This window comes from Carassius auratus, chromosome 19 (genome assembly GCF_003368295.1).
Source record: "Carassius auratus strain Wakin chromosome 19, ASM336829v1, whole genome shotgun sequence".
NCBI classification, from domain to species: Eukaryota; Metazoa; Chordata; class Actinopteri; order Cypriniformes; family Cyprinidae; genus Carassius; species Carassius auratus.
The window spans coordinates 5298346-5321068 of NC_039261.1; the positions used below are offsets into that span (position 1 = coordinate 5298346).

The following is a 22723-nucleotide window of genomic DNA, read 5'->3' on the forward strand; positions in this document are numbered from 1 at the left end:
CTTAAATACATACAGGGATTATGCATTTACAGAAAACCTAGAAATAGTAACAGAAAACCTTTAAAATAGTGTTTTCGAGGCCTTGAATTAATAGAAGGAATTCTATGCAAATGCAATATCTATAAAACAAATTTAGTTTAAGTCCTTATTCAGAAATCATACACACACACACACACAAACATATATATATATATATATATATATATATATATATATATATATATATATATATATATATATATATATAACTTTATTTTTCTATTTAATTATTAGCAATAATAATTTACTTATTAAAAGTAGTGCTGTCAAACGATTAATCATGATTAACTGCACCAAAAATATTTTTTTTCTTATATTTTACATTATAATTATATTAAATTATTTTTTTTCTTAAATATACATGCATTTGTATTTATATATATACAAAATAAATATACACCATACACAGAGATATCTAAATAAAAACATTTATTTTGGATGCAATTAATCGCAATTAATCGTTTGACAGCACTAATTAAAAGTAATCACACATAGCTGGGAAAAACATGGAAATTCATTAATTTGTGAAAATTTCATGTATAGATATTAAATTAATATTTAGTTTTATAGAATAATATTGGAATGTCACATTTTAAATGTAGGCCTACTCATTAATCGAACATAGATGAATTGTTTATCTACAAATAAAATATAATTTAAAATGAAATCTACATCAATCATGTTTATATAATGTAAGTGAATGTAATATCTTCAGGTTCGGGGTGTGCTCTGTGTTTTCCCCATTGTAGACTGTAGGGGGAGCTGAAGGGTTTCCATATGATTTTAGGTTGAGTCTAAGCTGCATCCGCCCTGTGCATCATCTTCATCAGCATCATCATCTTCATCACACTCGCATCTGGAGCGGAGGAGGAGGCGGGAGCGCGGGCGCGTCACCGAGCGCATCCTTAAGGAGCGCGCAGACACAGAAGAAAACATCCACAGCTCGGCCACCCATTCAGCTGGAGGATCGGCCTGGAGAAATTCATGGAAATAAAATAGAAATTCATTCCCCTTGCTTTTTATTTTTTGTTTTCTACTCAAACCCAAGCCACCGGACTTCAAAATGGCTGAGATGAATAATTTAAAACCGACCTATGGTGAGTGAATCTCGATCTATATTTACGTAATGATCCGGTCTTTCACATTGAAACACCATCGTAACCTGTTTATTCGGTTCTTAATTAATCTAAATTTAGGTTAATGGGATTATTTGTAATTTTTTCACTAAAAATTCTGAGCTGTTCATTATTTACAGTATATAGGCCATTTTATATCGGTTTATATTGTATTGTATTATAGTGAATGAGGGCAGGAAATATCTGATGATAAAATAGGCAACTATAAAATCCTAAAAAAAACATAATATTCCTCAATGAAGTGTAAAGCGTAAAGTCCAGCACCTGACAGACGCATGAAGTGTGTCCATCTGGACACGTGCTGCGTCATATGATGATTGATGTCATTCAAAACCAGGCTCAAAGTAGAAATAAATGTATTTTCTATAGAAAAGACGCGTTTAGATCGGCACTGCGCGCATGACGTCATGTCTGTGGAGCGCGCGCGCATCAGCTGGAGCTGCTTTATTCACTTCATTCTTTACTGACGCATGGATAATAGCATCCGTGCATCGTGCATCATAACGATATTCATAATGCCATATGAACTGTACTGTGATTTTTCCTATATCTTTTCATAAATAATTGTAATCACAGTCAAACTACAGTTATAGCCTACATCACTATTCACAGTAAACAGTAGCCTCATGTTGTCTACTGTGTATCATGACCCTGGAGCACAAAAGCAGTCATAAAGGTCAATTTTTTTAAATTGAGATGTATACATCATCTGAAAGCTGAATAAATGAGCCTTCCATTGATGTATGGATTGTTGGGATATAAATCTGCAATATGAGGGTGTCGACTTTTAAATTGCCTTTAAAGTCACCTAAATGAAGTTCTTAGCAATGCATATTACTAATCAAAAATTAAGCTTTAATATATTTAAGGTAGGAATTTAACAAAATATCATCATGAAACATGATCTTTACTTAATATCCTAATGATTTATTGGCATAAGAGAAAAATGTATCATTTTAATCCATACAATGTATTGTCGCTATTGCTACAAATATACTTTTTGTGCTCCAGGGTCACATATATAACTATATAAGTGGCCTGTTATATGATAATATATTATGATAGGCTTTGTTATGGATAATGTAATATAATACACCTTTATATGACCATGTTTCATTTCTCGTCAATATTTTATTATTGGGGCTTTTTTATACCACAGAACATAGAGGATTTTAACATGATTAAACGATTATGATATGTCAAAAACACCATTCAAGTTGAATAGCAAAATATCTATTTTAATTAACTCTTTCTGATGCCTTAGTTGCCTACTGACTATAATACGATATAGGCTTATATAAAAATGATATGTAAATATACTGTAGCCAAATGCATTGCCTATGCTGAGAATATTCAATACAGAAGAAAACATGATTTTATTTCTGATAACTACAGCTGTTTTGTGCGGGTCTTTATGGGGGTTATGTCAAGCGCTGGGGGAGGTGGAGAGTTTTGACGTGTGTCCTGGTGGATGCGTGTGATGTAGTTTGGGTCAGGTATTTTAGGAACACGTCTGAGGCATCTTGGATCACAACTCAGCGCGTGGGAGTTGACTGGAGACAGAATCAGCAGCGAGAGAGAGGAAAATAACCAGAAACAGTTCAGCCAGATAAACTGAGATTTAGGAGTTCTGAAGCCATGAAGATGCCTTCAGTGAATTGTCTGCTTAATCTCAAAGGAAAAATGCTGTTTTTTTTTGTGATGAAACAATAGAAAATCAGGACATGTTGGATGTATATGCATGTACAGTTGTGTGAAGTGGACTTTAGGACAATGTACAACACCAAAAAAAAAAAAATATTTTATATTTATATATATATATATATATATATATATATATATATATATATATATATATATTTTTTTTTTTTTGTTTGTTTGTTTTTTTTGTTTTTTTTTTGTTTGGTGTTTGGTTTAGTGTTATGTTAGAATTTTAGCTTTATTTTATGTTTTTCATTTAAAGAGATTTGACTTTTTAGTTAATTTCTTTATTTTTAAAATGTGTATCGCTAGTATTTACACAGTTTTAGCTTTTAGTTTTGGATCTGTTTGTTTCAAATTCCTCATTTGTAAGTTGCTTTGGATAAAAGTTTCTGATAATATATATATATATATATATACATATATTTAACATATATATATATATATACATATATTTAACTGTATTTGCAGATAATATAATATTAATTCAATAAAAAGCCACTTAAGCTAACTTTCAAGACAAGTAAGTAGTAAGTACACTTTTAAAAAGCACAGTCTGTATTAATGTCAGATCATCGAAATTAAAATTCAACTTTAAAGTACATTCTAAAGCATCATGTTTTAAACATCCTTTGTTGTGCTTTAAAGAAGTAGACTTATTTTAATGTTGACTAATATACTAAAGCACAAATGTGAATGCGTTATCCAAAATTATATATAAAGTAAATATGTTTTAAATGTACTAAATTGCAACTTTATCATTAAAAATGTCTAATTAAAATATATTTAAATATATGTATGCATACAAGTTTCAAAGTTTATTTTACTTAACCATACTCTTCAAACTAAGTGATTATGAATGTACATATAAAGATGTAATTAAGACATACATAAGTGGGTCAAAAAAAACAAACACTCTAAAGTGCAGATAATTGCATTTAATATAAATGTAAACTACAATACTTTTTCATTAAATCAAAGTGTTGAAACCTTAAACTCCGTTCACACTTAAGTACATTAGTAATCTTTTTAAAATATGCTATGGTTATTGTTTATTACACAAGGGTAGGACTGATACTCTGATTAGCAGGAAGAGCTTTTATCAATAATAACTTTTATTGCATCATGCCTGGTTATGAAACTTCATAAGTGTTAACTAGAATGCTAATATATATGAAATAATTTGCTGTATCATAACATGACAGATACTGACGACACAAACTATACCAGATTTGTGGTTAACACTGTATTGCCACAACCACACTGAATAATCATTGGCCCACTTCCAGCATTTTTTGTTTTCAGTGTGAACAGACAACTCACACCTGGTTAAGGGTGTAACCTATTGAAACTGCCCAACCAAGAACCTGGTTTCTGAACTGCGTCAGATTGTGTCTGTATCAATATTAATCTAATGTCAAGTCCTCTCAGATAATAACAGTGCCTGCATTGATCGAACAGAGCATCGACTGACTTTGCAGGACATCAGTTTCATCAGCAAAACAGGATCAAGAAAATGCTTTCAGGACGCAAGGTGACCAGGTCAAGACTCAGACGTCAATAGCAGCTCTCTGACGCTTGTTTAATGGAGACTCATCGTCTGATTGGGATTATTAATGTTGGCAGCAAACGCCGATAGAGTGACGTCAAATTTCTTGAACGAGCCTGATTAAAAACTGCCTTACTGGGTAACATTCAGAAATGACTGGCTTAGAATTAACCTGCACAGTACAAAACTAGTAAAATTGTTCACAGAAATTGCTAGTAAATTTCACAAACAATAATATTTAGATTAAAAAAACTGATTTTTTTTGTATAAAAAAAAAATATATATATATATAGTAAATGAAACACAAAACATTGTTACATAAAACTAAGCAATACATTTCCTTACAATACATAAGGAGTTTATTGCTATAAGTTTTATTTGTGCAACAATGTTTTTAGGTTGATTCTGTGATGGTAAATAGTGCTTCTGCCTTAAACCTAATTATTAAATATACTATAGAAATATATAAGCATTATTCAACTTTTATATGATGTAAATAATGATTAACACATGAAGCTCATTTATTTAGATTGAAGTATCAGAAGTTCACTGACTGCATCTGAATGTCTTCTGTGGACAGATTTAGTCTGTGTGTGTGATGGAAAGCTTAGGTGTTGTCCATTTTATTATTTCATTTTATTTTTTGTGATCATTAAATGGCAATTCAAACTGATGCTTTCCCAGCTCCTTTTTACTGTAGAGTGATAAATAATGAATGATTGAATTCAAGAGCTGTTTTTGAAGACGGAGGGTCTCTGAAGTGAAGTTCTAGCCTTGACTCTATTTGATCTCAGCTTTCTTAAAGATATCTGCAGTATACATGTCTTGCTCGAAGCGTGAGTGTAGCTGCAGTGATTGAACAATGGCTTGATTTATGCGTGCGACTGGGGTCAGAGTGACACATTTCGTCTCTGTCCCCGCTGAAATCCAGCAGCACACAGTGTCTCTCCACAACACGACTGCAGCTGATCCTCATTCTCAGTCTCATTACCACTGACAGCAGATATAGAGAGGGAACCGTCCTCACATGGCAGCTAACTAAACCTCTTTGTGATCCTGCTGAACAGAGAGCAAAACTGCGGGTGACGTACGAACGAAAACTAAAGAAGGAGCGAAAAGCAGAGAGTCTAGCAGTGCTGAGCATCATTATTCACACCTGTCCGCTCATGCTCTTTTCTTAACCTCATCATTTTCCCATCTTGCTTTCTCTTCATTTCTACTCATCACAAACTCCTCCACCCTGGCGTCCAGCTCAGCCGTGACTACAGACAATGCCATCATTTCTCATTTGTGGGCCATTTTGTCCAGCGTATTAATCATGTGCGCATTGGGCTCCCGGTTGTGCGTCTGGAGCACATTATGGAGGGTGTCATAATCAGAGGCGTGTGTTTTTGGCGTAGATAATGTATTGGTTTTTTGAGGAATGAGCTGTGCTGACGTACATTAATATCTGTTGAGAGACCGCCGCACATTCTGGAGCATCAAAAGATGTCGCATTTAAAATCCAAATGTAATGAATTAAACAGAAGTGATGTTCGTGTGTGTAGAAGTTGCTGTCACTGTGCTATGCTGGATGCTAAGATGTTATCTTACTGTGAGCTATTTTAGTGGTTACTAAGATGTTCTTGGTCAATTCTGCTTTTTGACCAATCAGAGACCAGATGACGATTGTGGAAAAAAAAGGATAATTAAGTGAATTTTTAAAAAGAGTACTTACTAAGGAGATAATATACTTAAAAAAAATACTGATAACTAAATGTAATATTTTCAGGCACTTTAAGCTAATTGCTGTTAAATAAAAATTTGATATAGTTTAATTTATTATAATTGAACTTAAGAGTGATAGTTAACCTACTTAAGTAGACTCTCAGAAAAGAAAGGTACAAAAGTTGTACAAAAGTGGTAACTTTTTAAAAGGCGCATCTTCTGAATGTGCTTTGTACCAAAAAAGTCCATAATGGTATCTTAAAGGGACATATTAGTACCTGAAGTGTACATTTTAGTACCTAAAAGGTACAAAAGCATGCCTTTTGAAAAGGTACCGCCCCAGCTGTTGTACCTTTTTTTAAAAAAATGTCTTTTATGCCTTTGAAATGTTTATGCCATGTATTTTAGAAAGGAAGTTACAACTTAGTACATTTGTTAACTTGAAATGTAATAATGAGTAACACACTACAGTTAATATTTCAAGCAAATACTTTACGTGTGCTGTAGTTAGACAATACATTACAATAAGTGTACTTCTTTAAACGATTATTAAAATATTGTGATTTAAAATGTACTTTAAAATAAAACTTTTAAATTTGATATTGTTACTTTGTGCACTTGTCTACTCAAGCGTTTTAGGAAACATGAAAGTGTCTCTATTCAAGTGCACTTAATTGTCTTTTTATTTCATTAATATTATACAATCTTCAAGTACAGTTTTTTTAAAAAATGCTTTTAAGATTTGAAGGACACTAAAGTTGCACATTCAAAAAAGACTGGGATTTTTGCACCCTTTTTTTTTTCATCCACATGACAAAAGTTGAATGATATTGCTATTACTGAAAAGTAACAGCTCACTTGATTTAAGGTCTCATTCATGTTTGTAACAGAAACGTGTAACACTGTGCTAACTAACTTTTACGCGACGCGACGCCGCAACATGCAAAAAAAGCTGTCTTTACCATTTTTAATCAGAGTTTTAATCGGTGCGACGGCAACATGCAAATTTTCCAATTTAGAAACGGTTTCTACTTCCACACGCTTCTGATTGGCTGTGATATTTGATTGATTCTGTCGCGGAGTCGCGTCTGGTGACACCCAAATTGTTTGTTCAATCCATAACTACAAACAATAAACAATAAAGTACTACCTTTAGCAACCACCGCTTAAGGTTATTCAGTGGTTATTAAGATTCCTGTTTCCTTGTACCTACAATGTCAGGTTTCAGCTAGAATACTGACACTAATTTTTCATTTATAAAGCAATTAGAGCGAGAGTTGAGTGTATCAGCTGGCAAAATGGTTTCCCCCCACTTCTTTCTCTCAGAGGGGTAGTTTCTAAGCAACAGAAGCAGCTGGCTTTTAAACATGCAGCCAAAAGTGACATCATGTGATTTAGAGTCCCTCCGGGGGGGCGTATTACATCCAGTCGAGTCGGGGAGGGTCTCGCCTTTGTGTGGACTGATCCAGGGCCAGGGGAAAAAACAGAAATCCAGAATAATTTAGGTAAAATGACAGGAAATAAAAAGGGGTCGAAATCAGGGTCAAACATGTCAGAATAGTCGGCTATTAAACATCTGTGTTGGCAGACGTCAGAGTGATGTATTTACTCTACAGTCACATAACAGAAAAATGACAGATTTCTGTATCAGAGATGATGGTTTCAGTCAGGAATTTAAAAAATCTTTTTTTATCTAGCATTACCTTTCGCTTTTTCTTCTCTCTCTGTCACACAGAATCTTTATATAATTTTGTTTTTCCTCCACCTTAGTTCATTCCTTCTTTCTCAACTCTTTGTTTCCTCTTATTATCCAACGACTATGTTCAGATCATTCCACAAAATGTTTGGATGTTTCTCACTACTCTCTGTGCAGTACGGGTTTCTGATTCAAACAATCGGTTTTTGAAGCCTTCGCGCGTGAAGTGCTTCGAGCACATCCGTGACCTCCCCGTTATCCCTCCGTCCTCGAAATTAAAAAATTCGAGCCATCTGGACCATAACGGTGGAATTTTAGGGAATGGGAAAAGTGTTTTGTGAGTGCCACAACCAAAAATGCACCTCCTCGCCATCTCTCCTTTCACGCGCTGCCAATGCGTGGAGGGGCGTGGTTACGAATGCGAAGCAGACACCCAAACCGTTAAACCTACGTCATCAGGGAAGATCCTCCAATGCAGAGGGGGAGGGGCATTTTCTGATTTTGATTAAAGATTACGAAACCAAATTTTTTTGTGTGTGGATTGTCTTGTATGGATGAATTGTTTACCACGTAACTATCAATTTAGGCAAACAAAGTTCATTTGTTTGTTCAATTTGATTTCAGTTGGACTTTAACTTTGATAAAAAATATCTCTTTGGATTTGAGATTTAAGTCTTTGCAACTTTACAGATCTTCTTCATGCACCAAGAGCATGTAACACTCCAAAGAGAAAGGAACAATTCAAATCGCATTATGTGACGCCTTTAAACTACATTTTCTGCAGGAAGTGTTTTTGGTGGCTTGTCTCCTTAGACATTATTGTTGTGTGTTGTTGCTCGGGCATGTGGTTGGTTTCTGTTTTCCCATTGGCTGTTGTTTCCTTGAGGCTGTTGTGTTGGGCGGGAGAGCACATCCTGTTCTCATCAGCTCACTGAAGCGGGGGCCGACTCACTATTCCAGTCAGCTCTGACTGCCATGAGCAAAGAAAGGGGCCTGTCTTTGCCACAGTGACCCGCTCCGGGCTCTGGAGTTCAGAGTTTGGAGAGAGAAAAGAGGAGATCAGAGAAGTGGCAAAGAAAGAGGGGTGTGAAATGAATATAACAAAAAGAAAATAGGGAAGAGTGTCAAATCAGTAAATGGAGAAATGAAAGAGGATGAGACAGAAAGGGACTGACAAAGAAAATGGAGCCAGTGGACGCCAGTCATTCAAAGAAGCACTTTTAAAAATGACTGTGCTCCACACAGAACCAACAAGTGCTTTTCTTAAAGGGCACCTATTATGCCCCTTTTTATGAGATGCAATATAAGTCTCATGTGTCTCCAGAATGTGTCTGAGAAGTTTCAGCTCAAAATACCCAACAGATCAATTATTATATAACTTTGAAAAAGCTTATTTTGAGTGGAAGCCATAGACTGCATAAAAACATGGACGTAGTGTCCATGACGTCACCCGTAGTTTTTCTGAAGAGTGTTTTGAAGCTAAAAGTAGGAAGAGGCCGCCATCGCCATCTTGGCAGCATGCAACCACGCGTCACTCCTGGATCATCGAAAATGGGCAAAAGGGCGGGAGCGGGTTGCTGAAGCCACGCCCACCTAGCTCGATGGTGGTGACCAGCAGCGGCAATCCACCTGTCACTCAAGTGACCACGCCCTTAATTATGCAGAACTTTAAGGCTTAATATAATTAAAACAGATAAGTTAAAAATTAACCCCCCTCACAGTTGTCATGAAGGGCAAAATAGCTATATAGACCAATATAATTTTTTGAACTGTTTGCACTGTGCAGGTCGATCGTTGTGTGATCGTTGAAGAGCTGATTGCTCTTTATGCTTTTGAATCGCTCTTGTGTGTTTGTTCATTCATTTGACTTAAAGCATCACTGTGCACTGTGTCTTTTTTTGATCGGTGTGTAGTGACATTTCAAGTAAAACGAACACGTGCTCATATTTGCATCGCATGGGGGGCATTTGCCGGTCATGCCCTCAAACAAAATATTGTGATTTCCCCATTTTTTTATGAACTAACAAACTGCGATGAAGTCCTAGCTGGAACATCTTGTTCCATTCATAAATGCATTATGTTATTGAAGTTTGGGTTGCTAATGTTTCATGTTGTCCTAAAGCCTCCAGACATTAGCGTGTTTCCGTGTCTGTTATTAAAGGTGTTTGGGCAGAGGCAACCCACAGTGTGATGTTTCCTAATTGAATGCCCTGCAGCATGGGGTGAAAGCTGCACCTGCCAGCCCCGGTTAAGCTTGTTATGGTCTGTTGCTGACATTTGAACGTTTTGGGGGATGTGTGTTGTAATGAGCCAGTTATGACTGCAATATAAATGAGCAGATTCTGTTGGCGCTGTCTGTGTGTTGAGATTGGGTCTGTGTGAATAGTAAATGCTTCAGTCAGGTGGATGTTACTGGTGGATCCTCTCATGGACTGCAATAAAGAGTCCATGATCATAAATATAACTGCTGTGCTCAGCATCAGCCCAATGAGCTTGCAAATGGCTGTGGAACAAGCAAGAAGCAAATAGTCATGAATTAAACGGGAAAGAATCCAAGCTGCAGCCAAGAGCAAGAATTATCATGCAATACCCAGAAAATTGTTTTTCATTACATGGATCATTTCAATACTTCGAAAGCTTTTTTTTTTTTTTTTTTGAGTGCACTTTTTCTCCCTCACGAACAAGTTCTGTAATTGTACTCCATAAAGTATTTTTTCAGATTCATGTTTTTGCCTTTGCCTGAACTAACCTGAAGCGCTGCTGCTGTTTTTTCTCTGTTCTGCATCTATCTGGGTCAGTCTCTCACCTCAGTTTAAGGCCGTCTGTGGCCATGTTTGCCATTCTCTTAAATTCACTTTGAGACCAGATATTTTCTCTAGAAACCTCATCCAAGTCTTTATCACCCAGAACTCTCTGTGAATGTGGGTCACGGTCCAAACGAAACTATAATGAGTTATGAAGAAAATGACTTGTGCACAGTATTTAGTTAAGATTTCTGCAGCAGTGATGATGCTGTTTGAATACACATTTTGAAGGAGTGTGTTATTTTTTTAATAAAAAAATACTTAAATACAAATATTGCAGGAGATTCTGCATAAAATTACTTTCTTTGGTTTGGTTGTGCTATTCATTCATGTTAAAATGGTCGTTTCGGTATGAAGTTTGGGTATAAATGATATTCATGTATATTTTAGATTACAATAAATGCTTGTCAGTGTAAATGCTGATTGCTGAAGTGAGCTAATGCTCTGTCTCTGTCTCTTTCAGATGTGTCCCCAGTACTTGCGGGTTTTCTGGGAGCGGGGGTCTTGGTCGTCTCTGTGACGGTGGCCGTTTTTCTTTGGACGTGCTGTCAGCGGCGATATCGTCAAATGACAGGTGCGTACAAGCTGACTAGCGGCCCCTACGACCCACCTGTTGACCCTCCCTACAAGTTCATCCACATGCTCAAAGGCATCAGCATCTACCCCGAGAGCCTCAGTAACAGCAAGAAGATCGTACGGGTGGGCCGGCGCTCAGGATCAGGCTCCCTGTTTAGAGAATGGGGTCGTGGGTCCCGAAATGGCGATGTGCTTCTTGTGGATGCGGATCCTGAAGGTGGTACCCCACACCTACAGATGAACCACCTGGTACCGCCTGTGGGACCCCCCAGACTGGAGAGGGCGCTGCCCATCCGGGCTGACTACTGCTGTATGGAGAGCAGCTCAGGAAGCAGCAGCGAAGCTCCCAGTAAGACGGCATCGCCCCACAGTCTCGACTCCCCCTCTCTGGGAACGCTCAGTTTGGCTGTTGACTACAACTTCCCCAAGAAGGCCCTCGTTGTGACCATTGTAGGAGCGCAGGGACTCCCTGCGGTGGACGAGCAGGCGGGCAGCTCCGACCCCTATGTGAAGATGACCATCCTGCCCGAGAAGAAGCACCGGGTGAAGACGCGTGTCCTGAGGAAGACTCTGGAGCCTGTGTTCGACGAGACGTTCACCTTCTACGGCATCCCTTACAGCTCGCTGCCCGAGCTCTCGCTGCACTTCCTGGTGCTCAGCTTCGATCGCTTCGCGCGGGATGATGTCATAGGGGAGGCGGTGGTGCCATTGGTGGGTGTGGATCCCAGCACGGGACGGGCGCACATCACCCAGCAAATCAACAAGAGGAACACGCAGGTGAGCATTTCTTGACCTTACACAGGATTGGGGGATATTACGGGTGACTTTAACCTTTAGTGATGCAGCGAAATTAAACTTCTGGGATGAAATTGGAAATTCAGTATACACCACTGACCTGTATGTAAACCTGGACCACAAAATCTGTTACGATTGGTCAATATTTGGATTCAACTGAAAATTCAAAAAAATTTAAAATAATAATAATAATAATAATAATAATAATAAAAATAATATAGAGAAATTGCCTCAGCAAAGCATACTGTATTACTAATCAAAAATTAAGTTTTGATATACTTATGGTAGGAAATTTACAAAATATCTTCATGGAACATGATCTTTAATTAATATCGTAATGATTTTTGGCATTAAAAGAAAAATCGATAATTTTGACCCATGCAATTTAATGTTGGCTTTTGCTACAATACCCCAGTGACTTTAGACTGGTTTTGTGGTCCTGGGTCACATATTTAATTTTCTTGAGTAGATCAGTAATTTTTAAATGAAATCATGGTCCTTGTTTTTCATAAAATGCAGGTTAGTGGCTACCAGTCAAAACAATCATATATAATACCCGTGGCTTCATATGATATATTAAGGTTTTAATAAACAAAACAATCAGTATGTGCAAGAAACTAAACATTATTTACAATATTATTACTTATAATACACAGCCTCGGGTAAACATACTTTAGTGATGTCCCGTCTGAAATAAGAAAATGATCCGATGCAAGCTGATACAAGCTTAATATGAGTTGGTGAAGACTAGATTATTCATTTTATATGCTTTAGTCATGTAAAACATCCACATTTCACATTATTATTTAGTGCTTTAATTGCGTTATATGTTATGCCATTTCATGATAAAACAGACAAACTGTCTGAAAGAAACAGTTAGTGGAAAAGAATTGGATTTCCCTGTTTGTCTGTTTCTTGCACAAACCAACCGTTTCGCTTCATAAGACCTCAATATTTTATCAAGAGCCATGGGTTTCATTTTTTGTTGCTTGTGTTGCTCTTTTTGACTCTCAAAATGAAGGTAGCCATTGACTTGCATTTCATGAATCACCAAGGACCATGAGTTCAGCTGAGAATCTTCTTTACTGTTCTACTGAAGAAAAACGTTATCTACATTTTGGATGACCTGAGGGTGATTTTTGGGTTTACGGTTCCTTTAAAGAGCACCAAAAAGTATTTATTGTTTCAATTTCATAACAGAATTGACAGGATCTGTAAGCTAAGACTTTGTTACATAACAAAAGTAACAAAGAACAAAGCTTATCGTAATTTATTGGATGGGAGGAATGCTAGTAAATAATGTTTTATCAAGTTTTGTTCATGCATCAACTGAAAAACAGCCCTAAAAGATTGATCTTGAAATGTAAGAATTCGGTAACAGAATTTATTAACTAGTTGCAACTTTTTTGGCATTTAAGATGATACATGAGCTTTCGACTTGTGATTTTTAACACCTCTGAAGCCGCATGTGTAACTGTAAGACTACAAATAAGGTTTAGACAGGCAACAGTAGTATACTTTATAAGAGTGCTTTGTGTAACTGAATGTAATGTTTTCAGACACCAAATTGCATTTCAATTGTGCATTTTGAATGGAAAACATCAGTCAATCACTTTTTCTTCTGAAATCATCCTGTGTTTTGAGCTATAAGATGTTATATTATGCAGATTATACCATATTGGTCCACACATATTTGAATGTATGGGCAGGGCTTTATGGATGGTGAGAGTGTCTATTGATCCATTAAAGTGGCATTATAGCAGACAGAGAGTGTAGCCATAAAGGCCAGGACTGCAGGGGACACATCCATCAGTACAACCATCTGGAAACTAGTGCTTATTCTCACATCATTAGCAATGAAACCCACAAACCAATCCATTAACATCCCAGTTCAGTTATTCAGTTTTTGGAAATGATTGAGACTTTCAAAGCTTCTGTAGTCTCTTACGCCTGTTTACACCTGATATTGATGAGTGTTATTGATGGGAAATGTGACTCTTTCAACACTTGTGATGTTTTTTTGAAGGGAGGGTCTGGTTTTGTAACAACACTACTGTTCAAAACATTTGAGGTTGGTAAGATATTTTAAATGTTTTTGAAAGAATTCTCTTATGCTCATCAAGGCGGCATTTATTTGATAAAAAATACAGTCAAACCAGTAATTTAGTGAAATATTATTACATTATAAGTAGTGCTGTCAAACGATTAATCGCGATTAATCGCTTTCAAAAAACGTTTTGGTTTACATAATATATGTGTGTTTGTGTGTGTTTTGTGTATATTTATTATGTATATTTAAATACACACACATGCATGTATATATTTAATTAATATGTTAACAATAACGTTTACTTTGGATGCGATTAATTGCGATTAATTGCGATTAATTCCGATTAATCGTTTGACAGCACTCATTATTATTATTACTACATTACAACGGTTTTCTATTTAATATTTTGTAATAAGTGCTCCCTACAGTTCACAAAATATTTTGGACCTTTTTTGCACCTGTATTTACTGCATTGGATTGTTTACTTGTGATCCCATCAAACAAGAACGATAGGAGGTGTATAAGAGGCCTCAGTAAACACCCATTGAATCGGACAGAGAAGGCTTTGCATCCATTTGCTCTCCAACACAACCTGAACACTGTACAAATAGTTGCATAACAAGTAATCATAGCTTAATACTCTTCTGTATTTCCATCGAAACGGGAACAATAGCATTATAAGCGATGTTCATAATCTCATTCTCTGGTTGCAGGAAATCTTTAGTGCTCAAAGGCAAATAAGTATTTGATCTTGTTTTCCCGCTTGTGTACGGCTTTGTAAATCAGTATACAAAATATGCAGAGTAAGCTTGTTCAAATCAGAGAACTTCCTGTCTGCTTTTTACTCTTCTACAGAGAGAGTGTCTTAAACTGAATCAATGCCTTTGACTCCACAAGACAGGAGCATTAGGGTGTTGGCTGGTGGACATTCGATTCAGAGAACGAGAGAGAGAGAGAGAGAGGATTACAGGAGAGAAGGAAGGAGAAAAAGCTCAGGGAACAGATGGAGTCAGTCCGTGTGGCGAGAGAGAGAGATGGGTGATTATGAAGAGTGAGGGACATACTGCGGCAGCGCCATTCTCGTTACACTTGCTTATAGCTCTTCCTGAAGAATATTTTCACGGAAGATAAAGAAGTAAAAATAGCCTTGTTAATGAGGTTTAGCTATAAGGGGAAACATGATGATCTCATTTATATCAGTAGGCATTTGTATTAAAGTGTTCGTATACATTTACTTATTATTTTTTGCTTTTGAATAGACACTTAAAAGCACACATTCAGTGTATATTGGCAGTATCTTAAGCATAATCTCTCGCGCATCTTGAGAGATGTACAAAAAAATCACTCGAGCATTAACTCCAAATCTCATAAATTATGGAGAAACATTACCTTGGTAAAATGTTTTTGATTTTAGATTAACTATGACTTTTGACTCCATAAACTACTAATTTTCTGATTATTAAGTTGTTAAGTTTAGGTATAGGGTAGGATTAAGGGATCGAAAATGTGGTCATGCAGAATAAGGCATTAATTTGTGCTTTATAAGTACTAATAAACAGTCGATATGCTAGTCATATGCATGCTAATAAGCAACTGTTAAGAGAAAATCAGTGTTACCCAATATTTTATTAACCTGGTCCGATGTATCTATGGTCAAAATACACACATCAACAGGCATACGAGAAGCACAGTTACCCACAGCTAAAAGAAAATCACAAACACCCACAGACATTACGCATTAGGATGTAGGCTGTTTTAAGTCCATGTTTAGCTCCAGGATGCCTCCTAATGCAAGTTGCCATGGTGATAACCAGGAACAGGACTGGAATCTTAACTCTCAAAGAAGAGAAAAACAACAGAGATGGCAAGAGGAAAGAATAAGAAGCAAAGTCTTTTCATGCAGTCTGGAAGAAGCCGTGGATTTTTATTTAATTTTTTTGCATGCATTAATTTGATTAGATACTTTTATAGAAAGTGACTGAGGAATAACAAAGGAGGTTAGGAAACCAGAAATATAAGCAGTCACAAAAAGTCTGCAATATTTAATTTTTCAGTCTGTATTTTTGTCTTGTTTAAGGAATGTTTTATCATTTTTGCTGCATAACAAGACATAAAAAGAATCAAAACTGCATGAGACCATGAAAGTAAAAAAAAACATACCTTGAATAAAAAAAGAAATAAGAAAAGAATGCCTGTAAATGAAGAAGTGGCTTCATTTACATCTTAAGCTGTTTTTTTGTGCCGTCAGCAAATCAGGTTGGGGCTGGATGCTTGTTCCACCATTGAGGGACAGTGAAAGCTCAGCACTGAAATTAAAAACAGCAACTGTACAAAACACATTAACATTTAATGAGGACTGCACTGCATTAAGACAGTTTAATTTTGTCTGTTGTTAAACTATGCTGTTACATTTTGGCACTATTTTACACTTGGCATTTGTTTACGTTGTATACCTGTGTCATCACTGTAATGAGAGGGGCAGGGCCGAGAGCTGTGGGGGCGGAGCGAGACCGGTGGAGTTTAATGATAATGTTAATGAGAGATACCTGTGCCTCTCACCGGTCTCGAGCACCAAGGAGGAGCTCTGTAAGGATAAAAGGAGGAGTGATGACAGTGGAAGACGAGAGAGGACCAGGCCTGGGATTTAGTTTGTGTTTTCATTTATATTTTATGCGGTTTTGTGTTTGTTTATTTCATTATTAAATGGTTTAAATGTTCTCCGGTTCCTGCCTCCTTCTTCTCATATCTAAGAACTTTCCTACAATCACAATTTGATGTTACTGCTTTTAATACTCTGGCACACGGCTTCTCATGGTTAAAAGTCCTGTAAAGAGTTGGGATAAAAGTCGAAGCTGTTTTAGGTGGCTCCTGCTGAATGTTTCGGTTCTTATACAACTCTATTTTATGACCAATTTGTAAATATTTTATGAATTTGTGGGACCTCACTCTTGTATAGACCCCAGTGATGGATAGGTTTAAGGGTCGGGTTAGGCATAAGCCATTCATAAAAATTGAGGAACTTGTTAAAATAAATACGATTTAGTAAAAATCATACAAATTCCTATGAGTGGGGTCGTACAAATTGGGTTGGCTCATAAGTGTCAGAATGCAAGACTGGGTTATAAATAAATGTAATGTGGGAGTTAAACCATGGCTTGCAGAGATGCCAATGCTCCTTTTGTCCTCTTCTCTTATGACAAAGGACAGGTGCCTTTGATTATTCCACCCAGCTTACCCTCATGACCATATGATCACCATTTCCTAGGGATAACTGACAGGTGCACAGATGGCTCATCATTGCAGTTCTCCTTCAAACTTGTCCATCTGGAAAATAAGTGGCCATTTAATGTGCCATGTGAGCAGGATAGGCTCTGGTGTAAATGGAGTAAATGCTCTCTCTTCCTCTATGGTCAATTTCACTGTCCAGGAGATGAAGTAGGTGTCCGTTCCAGTACACAAAGTGGATAATAACTGCATCCAGGTAGACTGAGGTACATCATATGGGACAAGGATGGTACCCCATGCACACTGAAAGGAAAGGCACTGTACTGCCAATATTCCTGTAGTGTTGAAGGACCCTAACTAAGTGTTAGGAAAGGTACCTGCCAATATTTCCAAAGACTCGACACAAGCAGCTACACCTCGTCCCACAAGGCTATCGGATGATCTCCTGATCTCAGTTATTAATCTGAAAGCCAAAGTAGACGTGAGTATTTACATGTACATGGGTCCAGGTGATGCAAATTTCATCACCTTAATAGAACTGTAAACACACCACCCGAATTTTGTTACCAGTTGCACATAGGCGTTGACTTGGTTTTGCACTAATCATTTGTTCCTCAAGGTGGCAACACTGGGCCGAGCCGTTGTTTCACAGTAGAAAACTAAGGAGACAGAACAACAACAAAATTGTGGGGACTACAACGGCCACATAGATGAGCGTTTGTGTGAAAAGGATGTGAGATAGCAGCAACTTTTGATTAAAAGAGTGCATGTTCAGACTGCCTGCATTCGCATACACCTCAAATGGACTATACTTTAAAAAGCTACGCGTACAACTGTGTGTAAAAAAGAAAATTGTAGTATACTTGGGTCTTGACTCAATTTATTCAAGTCTGTACCTAGACTCGAAATAGCTGGTCTCGACTACAGCACTAGATGATGGGTATTGTTCCCTTTGTTGGTACTGCTTTAGGAAGCATGGATGATTGTGCCAGGCTTACCTTACTTTTGGACAGACTCTGAAGTTGATGATACCTGGGGCAAGCTTTTGAGCTTGGAAAGTGGACAGTGCCTCTATATCAGTGCTGTGATCACTTACAGGATGGCTCAACATCATGTCCTTATTTATTCATCTGGTAGACTTTTGTGTATGCCTATAAAAATGTGTGTCCTATTTCTTGTGCTCAATTTCTGTTCTGTTTCTCCGCAGTGTGAAAGTCGTGGGGAGCTGCTGGTCTCTCTGTCCTACCACCCTGTTACTCACAGGCTTAACGTGGTAGTCCTTAAGGCCAAACACCTGCCAACCATGGACATCACTGGCCTGTCCGGCAGTAAGTACACACCACACATACACGCACACATAAAGATATTCAAATTATCCTATTTATGATGCCAAAAACTTGACAAATTCTCATGTCTTTATTACCCTTCTCCCCCCACAGACCCTTATGTTAAAGTGAACGTCTTCTACGGCCGCAAGCGCATAGCCAAGAAGAAGACACATGTGAAGAAATGCACACTCAGTCCCGTTTTCAATGAATCATTTATCTACGATGTCCCCACTGAGCTAATGCCGGACATCTCTGTGGAGTTTCTGGTCATCGATTTTGACCGCACCACGAAGAATGAGGTCGTGGGTCGCCTGGTTCTGGGTGGTCAGAGCCCAATTCCATCAGGGGTGACTCACTGGAGGGAAGTCTGTGACAACCCAAGGCGGCAGATTGCCAAGTGGCATAACCTTATAGAGTACTAGTGTCTGGCTAACACATGGGGAAAGCAAAATCTATTATACCACTTCCTTCCTGTCAGCCCCTCTATAGACGAAGCCCATTTAACAGTCTCTTCTTTTCCCAGTACAGATAACTGTATGAGAGGATAAGTATGTGTCAGGACGTAAGACCAAGAAAAGACACTTAGAAAGCTCTCTAATGAACTCGTAGGAAAAAATAAAAAAGACTCATACGTCATAGCAAAATAACAAAGGAAAAAAGCAAAAAGTTTAGGTCTGTCTGGTTTTTGGCTCTGACTAAATAACGCTAAAGTGAATTATAAGAGAATTATACCCATATGAGAGTAGTATCCTCAGAGCCTTTTATCAGTATACTGGCATAGTCAGACTATTCAAACACTACTTTCAATTAGCCGCATGCTAGAGCTAGCGAGGGACTTTTATTTTTAGGAAGAGGGTTGGATGAAAAAGTGAGTTTTAAAGTCAAATTTTTAAGAAAATAATGGGGTGAATGTTTTGATAGTGAATGGATGAAAAGTGATCTAATCTGGACACCACCATGAGCGTTTTTGCTAACATGCTAATATTTAACACAGAAGACAAGGTTGAAATATGGCTATTATTCATATCCAGCTTAAAAGAAATGCATAATCTTTTAATGACACTGAACTTGAGATGGAAATTCTCTGGAGAAAATAAAACTCCAGATGCCAATTAAACAAAACCTGATTTTAAGGCAGTTTTCAGCCAACCGCCAAATTGGAAGTAAAGACTGTCAGCTCAGGATTAAAAATGAATTTGATTTATGAAAAAAATTCTGATATTCCATATAATAAAGACAGTTTACACTTCACCCCATTTTTATGCTGTAGCTGCTTTATTTATTTGTAGCTGTACTTATACATTATTGTTAATTTATCTGTCTTAATGACTTGGACAAAGCACTTCTATGAGCTGTGTTTTGGCATATCTCAACATATCTGCTATTCACTGATTTAAATTATATTTTTTTCTTTAGGCATATCTATGCACATTTCCATTGTACTGCAAATGATGTTTTGACCCTGTTGCTGTGCTGTACCACAGCATAGAGATCAGGGGAGGTTTGATCAGGGGAAACACCGATAAAACAACAGTTAAAAGCCAAATGTGACAGATATATTGACAGATTAGTATATTTACATATTGTCAAATTTGTACATTTCACATGTACTGTACCAAACATCAAAGTTTCTATTGCCATCAAACGTGTTTTTGGCCAGACGTAATTCTTTAGGCCATACAACTAATTCTTATCGTCTTAACATCTTTGGTCACAATGTACATAATGTATCATAAGGCGTAACACTGGAAGTCTTCAGTTTCATTTTTTCCAAAGTACAATTGAATATCGCCAAATATACAGTTGAACCTTTGACTTACAAATGGTGTCATGGAAATAACAGGACAAAAGTTAGCCACCCCAGCTTATTTACTTCAATAAGTTTGGCTCTAAGCCAGTCTATTCTCTATTTTATGGATTATAGCTGAGATGCATATTCAGACCAATTTTTGCACTTTCGTAGATTACTGTATTTATTTTTATGATTTGTGTTCAAAAGAAAGAAAATAAATATATATATGTATATCAAAACCCTAATAACTATGATAGGACTAATAACTGACCATATCAAAGTTAGGATTTGGCATGAGCCAGTAACCATTAGTCAGCGACAGCTGGCGAAAACTAACCAAAGTAGATGGACCAACGTTTTGTGGTGTGTTGGTGACCATGATGAAGCAGCTCACACTGCAGCTTTACACAGGCTTTGAGTCAATGTTTGAAGGCTTGCAATGTGTGTGTGGATGTGTTCCCATTGATGTCATTTGGTGCCCACAGCCCCTGAGGCAGATTACATGCTGTATTCCCAGTGCGAATGAGCACATATTTAGTTAATAAGGCAGAAAGTGGGAGGGTGAGAGAAGAGAAAAAGATATCAGCTGGTTCATTAGAGATACTTCATATTTAACATGTGAAATTAATATAGCGGTAAATTAAGCCCCAGGGTTCTCTCCATGATATCTGCAGTCAAGCTCATTGTGAGTCATTAAGGCCACATAATGAGATTAACCACTGTTTATTAGCAAAAACGAATCACATTCCAATCACATTTCCAAGAAAATGAAGAAACCCATCGTCTTGTGATTTCACTCTATACATTTTCAACAGAAAAGTGAACTCTTCCACCCTCTATAATGTTTTTAACCCTGCATGCAATGACTATTCAAACTTCTGCTATAAAACTGGTGTATATATTACAGTTTTTAGTGGTTTATATGACAGCAAAACCCACTTTTGTAAAGACAGCAACCCAAGCTACACAATGCAGCCTATGTGAAATAATACATGCGTGTTTTTCTTTATTTTAACCCTCAGCTCCTTGTGTTACCTGGAACTTTTTTGGATCTTTCGGGCATACAAGCTTGATTTACATCAATAACTATAGACATAAAGATGAATATAACCAATTGTAAATGAGTGTTTGTTCCAATGCACTGGTGGGCAGTAGCACTTTCTGCTCTTCTTGTATCTAACTGTTTTACATGGAATGGAAATGGTTTCTTTATGTGTAAACCTCCTCTTTTGGAGTGCCATCTGCCCCTTTTTTCTCTCTCTGCCACTGGTCCCTAAATATCCCTCAGTTTTTTGCTGTTGTGTGTTGTACAGAAACATTGAAAGCTGAACAAAGACAAAAATGAGCTGAGAAGAAAATTTCTGTAATAAATATATATTAGTCCATTTGGATGCCGCAATGTTGATATGGTTAAGGTGGAATGAACTTAGTGATTCAGCTTTATTTTAGGTGTCCCCTTAAAACCACTGTACCTAGATGATAAGCAGTGTTAGTTCACCACAACTGTAGTGTGATCCATGATGTTCCCTGGCCTTTTCAATATTTGTAAGTACAAGCAAGTTGTCTATGTATAATGTAAGTACAGTGAATATCATGTACTTTACATACCCAGCTTAATACTGCTCATTTCACTACATGAACTTCAGGGACATCTAACATAAAGTGTGAGATGTAATGCTTTTGAGGGCAAGTTATCTGCATACTGCTGTGAGTTTATGCTAAAAACAGTATGTTACACTAATGCTGCCTTGTACTGTATGTTGAAGTTGTTAACACAATGGACGTGCAAATAAAATAAAAACTCATACACTAGATTGGACCTTCTCTTCTTTCTCTGCTCTGAAGTTGAATTAAGTACAGCCACCGCTATGATAACATTACAAGATGACTGTGCACTAACAAAAAGTATTAGCATGCTTTTTTGCTAATACCATGGAAATACATGCTTTTATGAAGTACATTTGAGCACCTACATTTTCTACCTTGAAATATGAATTTCAGAATTATTCTGAAGGTACACTGACTGTAATAAGGCAAATGGCTTGTTTCTTTACCATGCTCCTGCCTCTTCAGAGATGCCTTCATTGGTTTTTGAAGGCAGCATAGATGTATCCTTTGCTGCCTTTGATATCCCACAATCATGTGCTCAATTCTGTGAGCTAAAAAATAAAAAAGTTGTGGTTGGTGGGTGGTAAGTTAGTGTGTAAATATAGGTTTTTACCAACTTTTTATTGCAAGAAAACAGTACTGTAGTAATTAATTATTTGCTTTATCACCAAAGCTACCTCTGTTTTGTAGTAAAACCTTAAACCTTTCTGCTGCTAC

The 22723-nt window shown here is 37.1% G+C and overlaps 1 protein-coding gene across 1 annotated transcript; it reads left to right on the forward strand.

Moving 5' to 3' along the window:
- The first annotated feature begins 885 nt into the window (after window positions 1-885).
- LOC113119207 (synaptotagmin-11) lies at window positions 886-22212 on the forward strand. Its single transcript, XM_026288495.1, has 4 exons — window positions 886-1136; window positions 11096-11985; window positions 18486-18606; window positions 18718-22212. Exons 1-4 carry the CDS (start codon window positions 1103-1105, stop codon window positions 19026-19028), a joined length of 1356 nt encoding a protein of 451 aa, XP_026144280.1. The 5' UTR covers window positions 886-1102; the 3' UTR covers window positions 19029-22212.
- The last annotated feature ends 511 nt before the right edge of the window (window positions 22213-22723 follow it).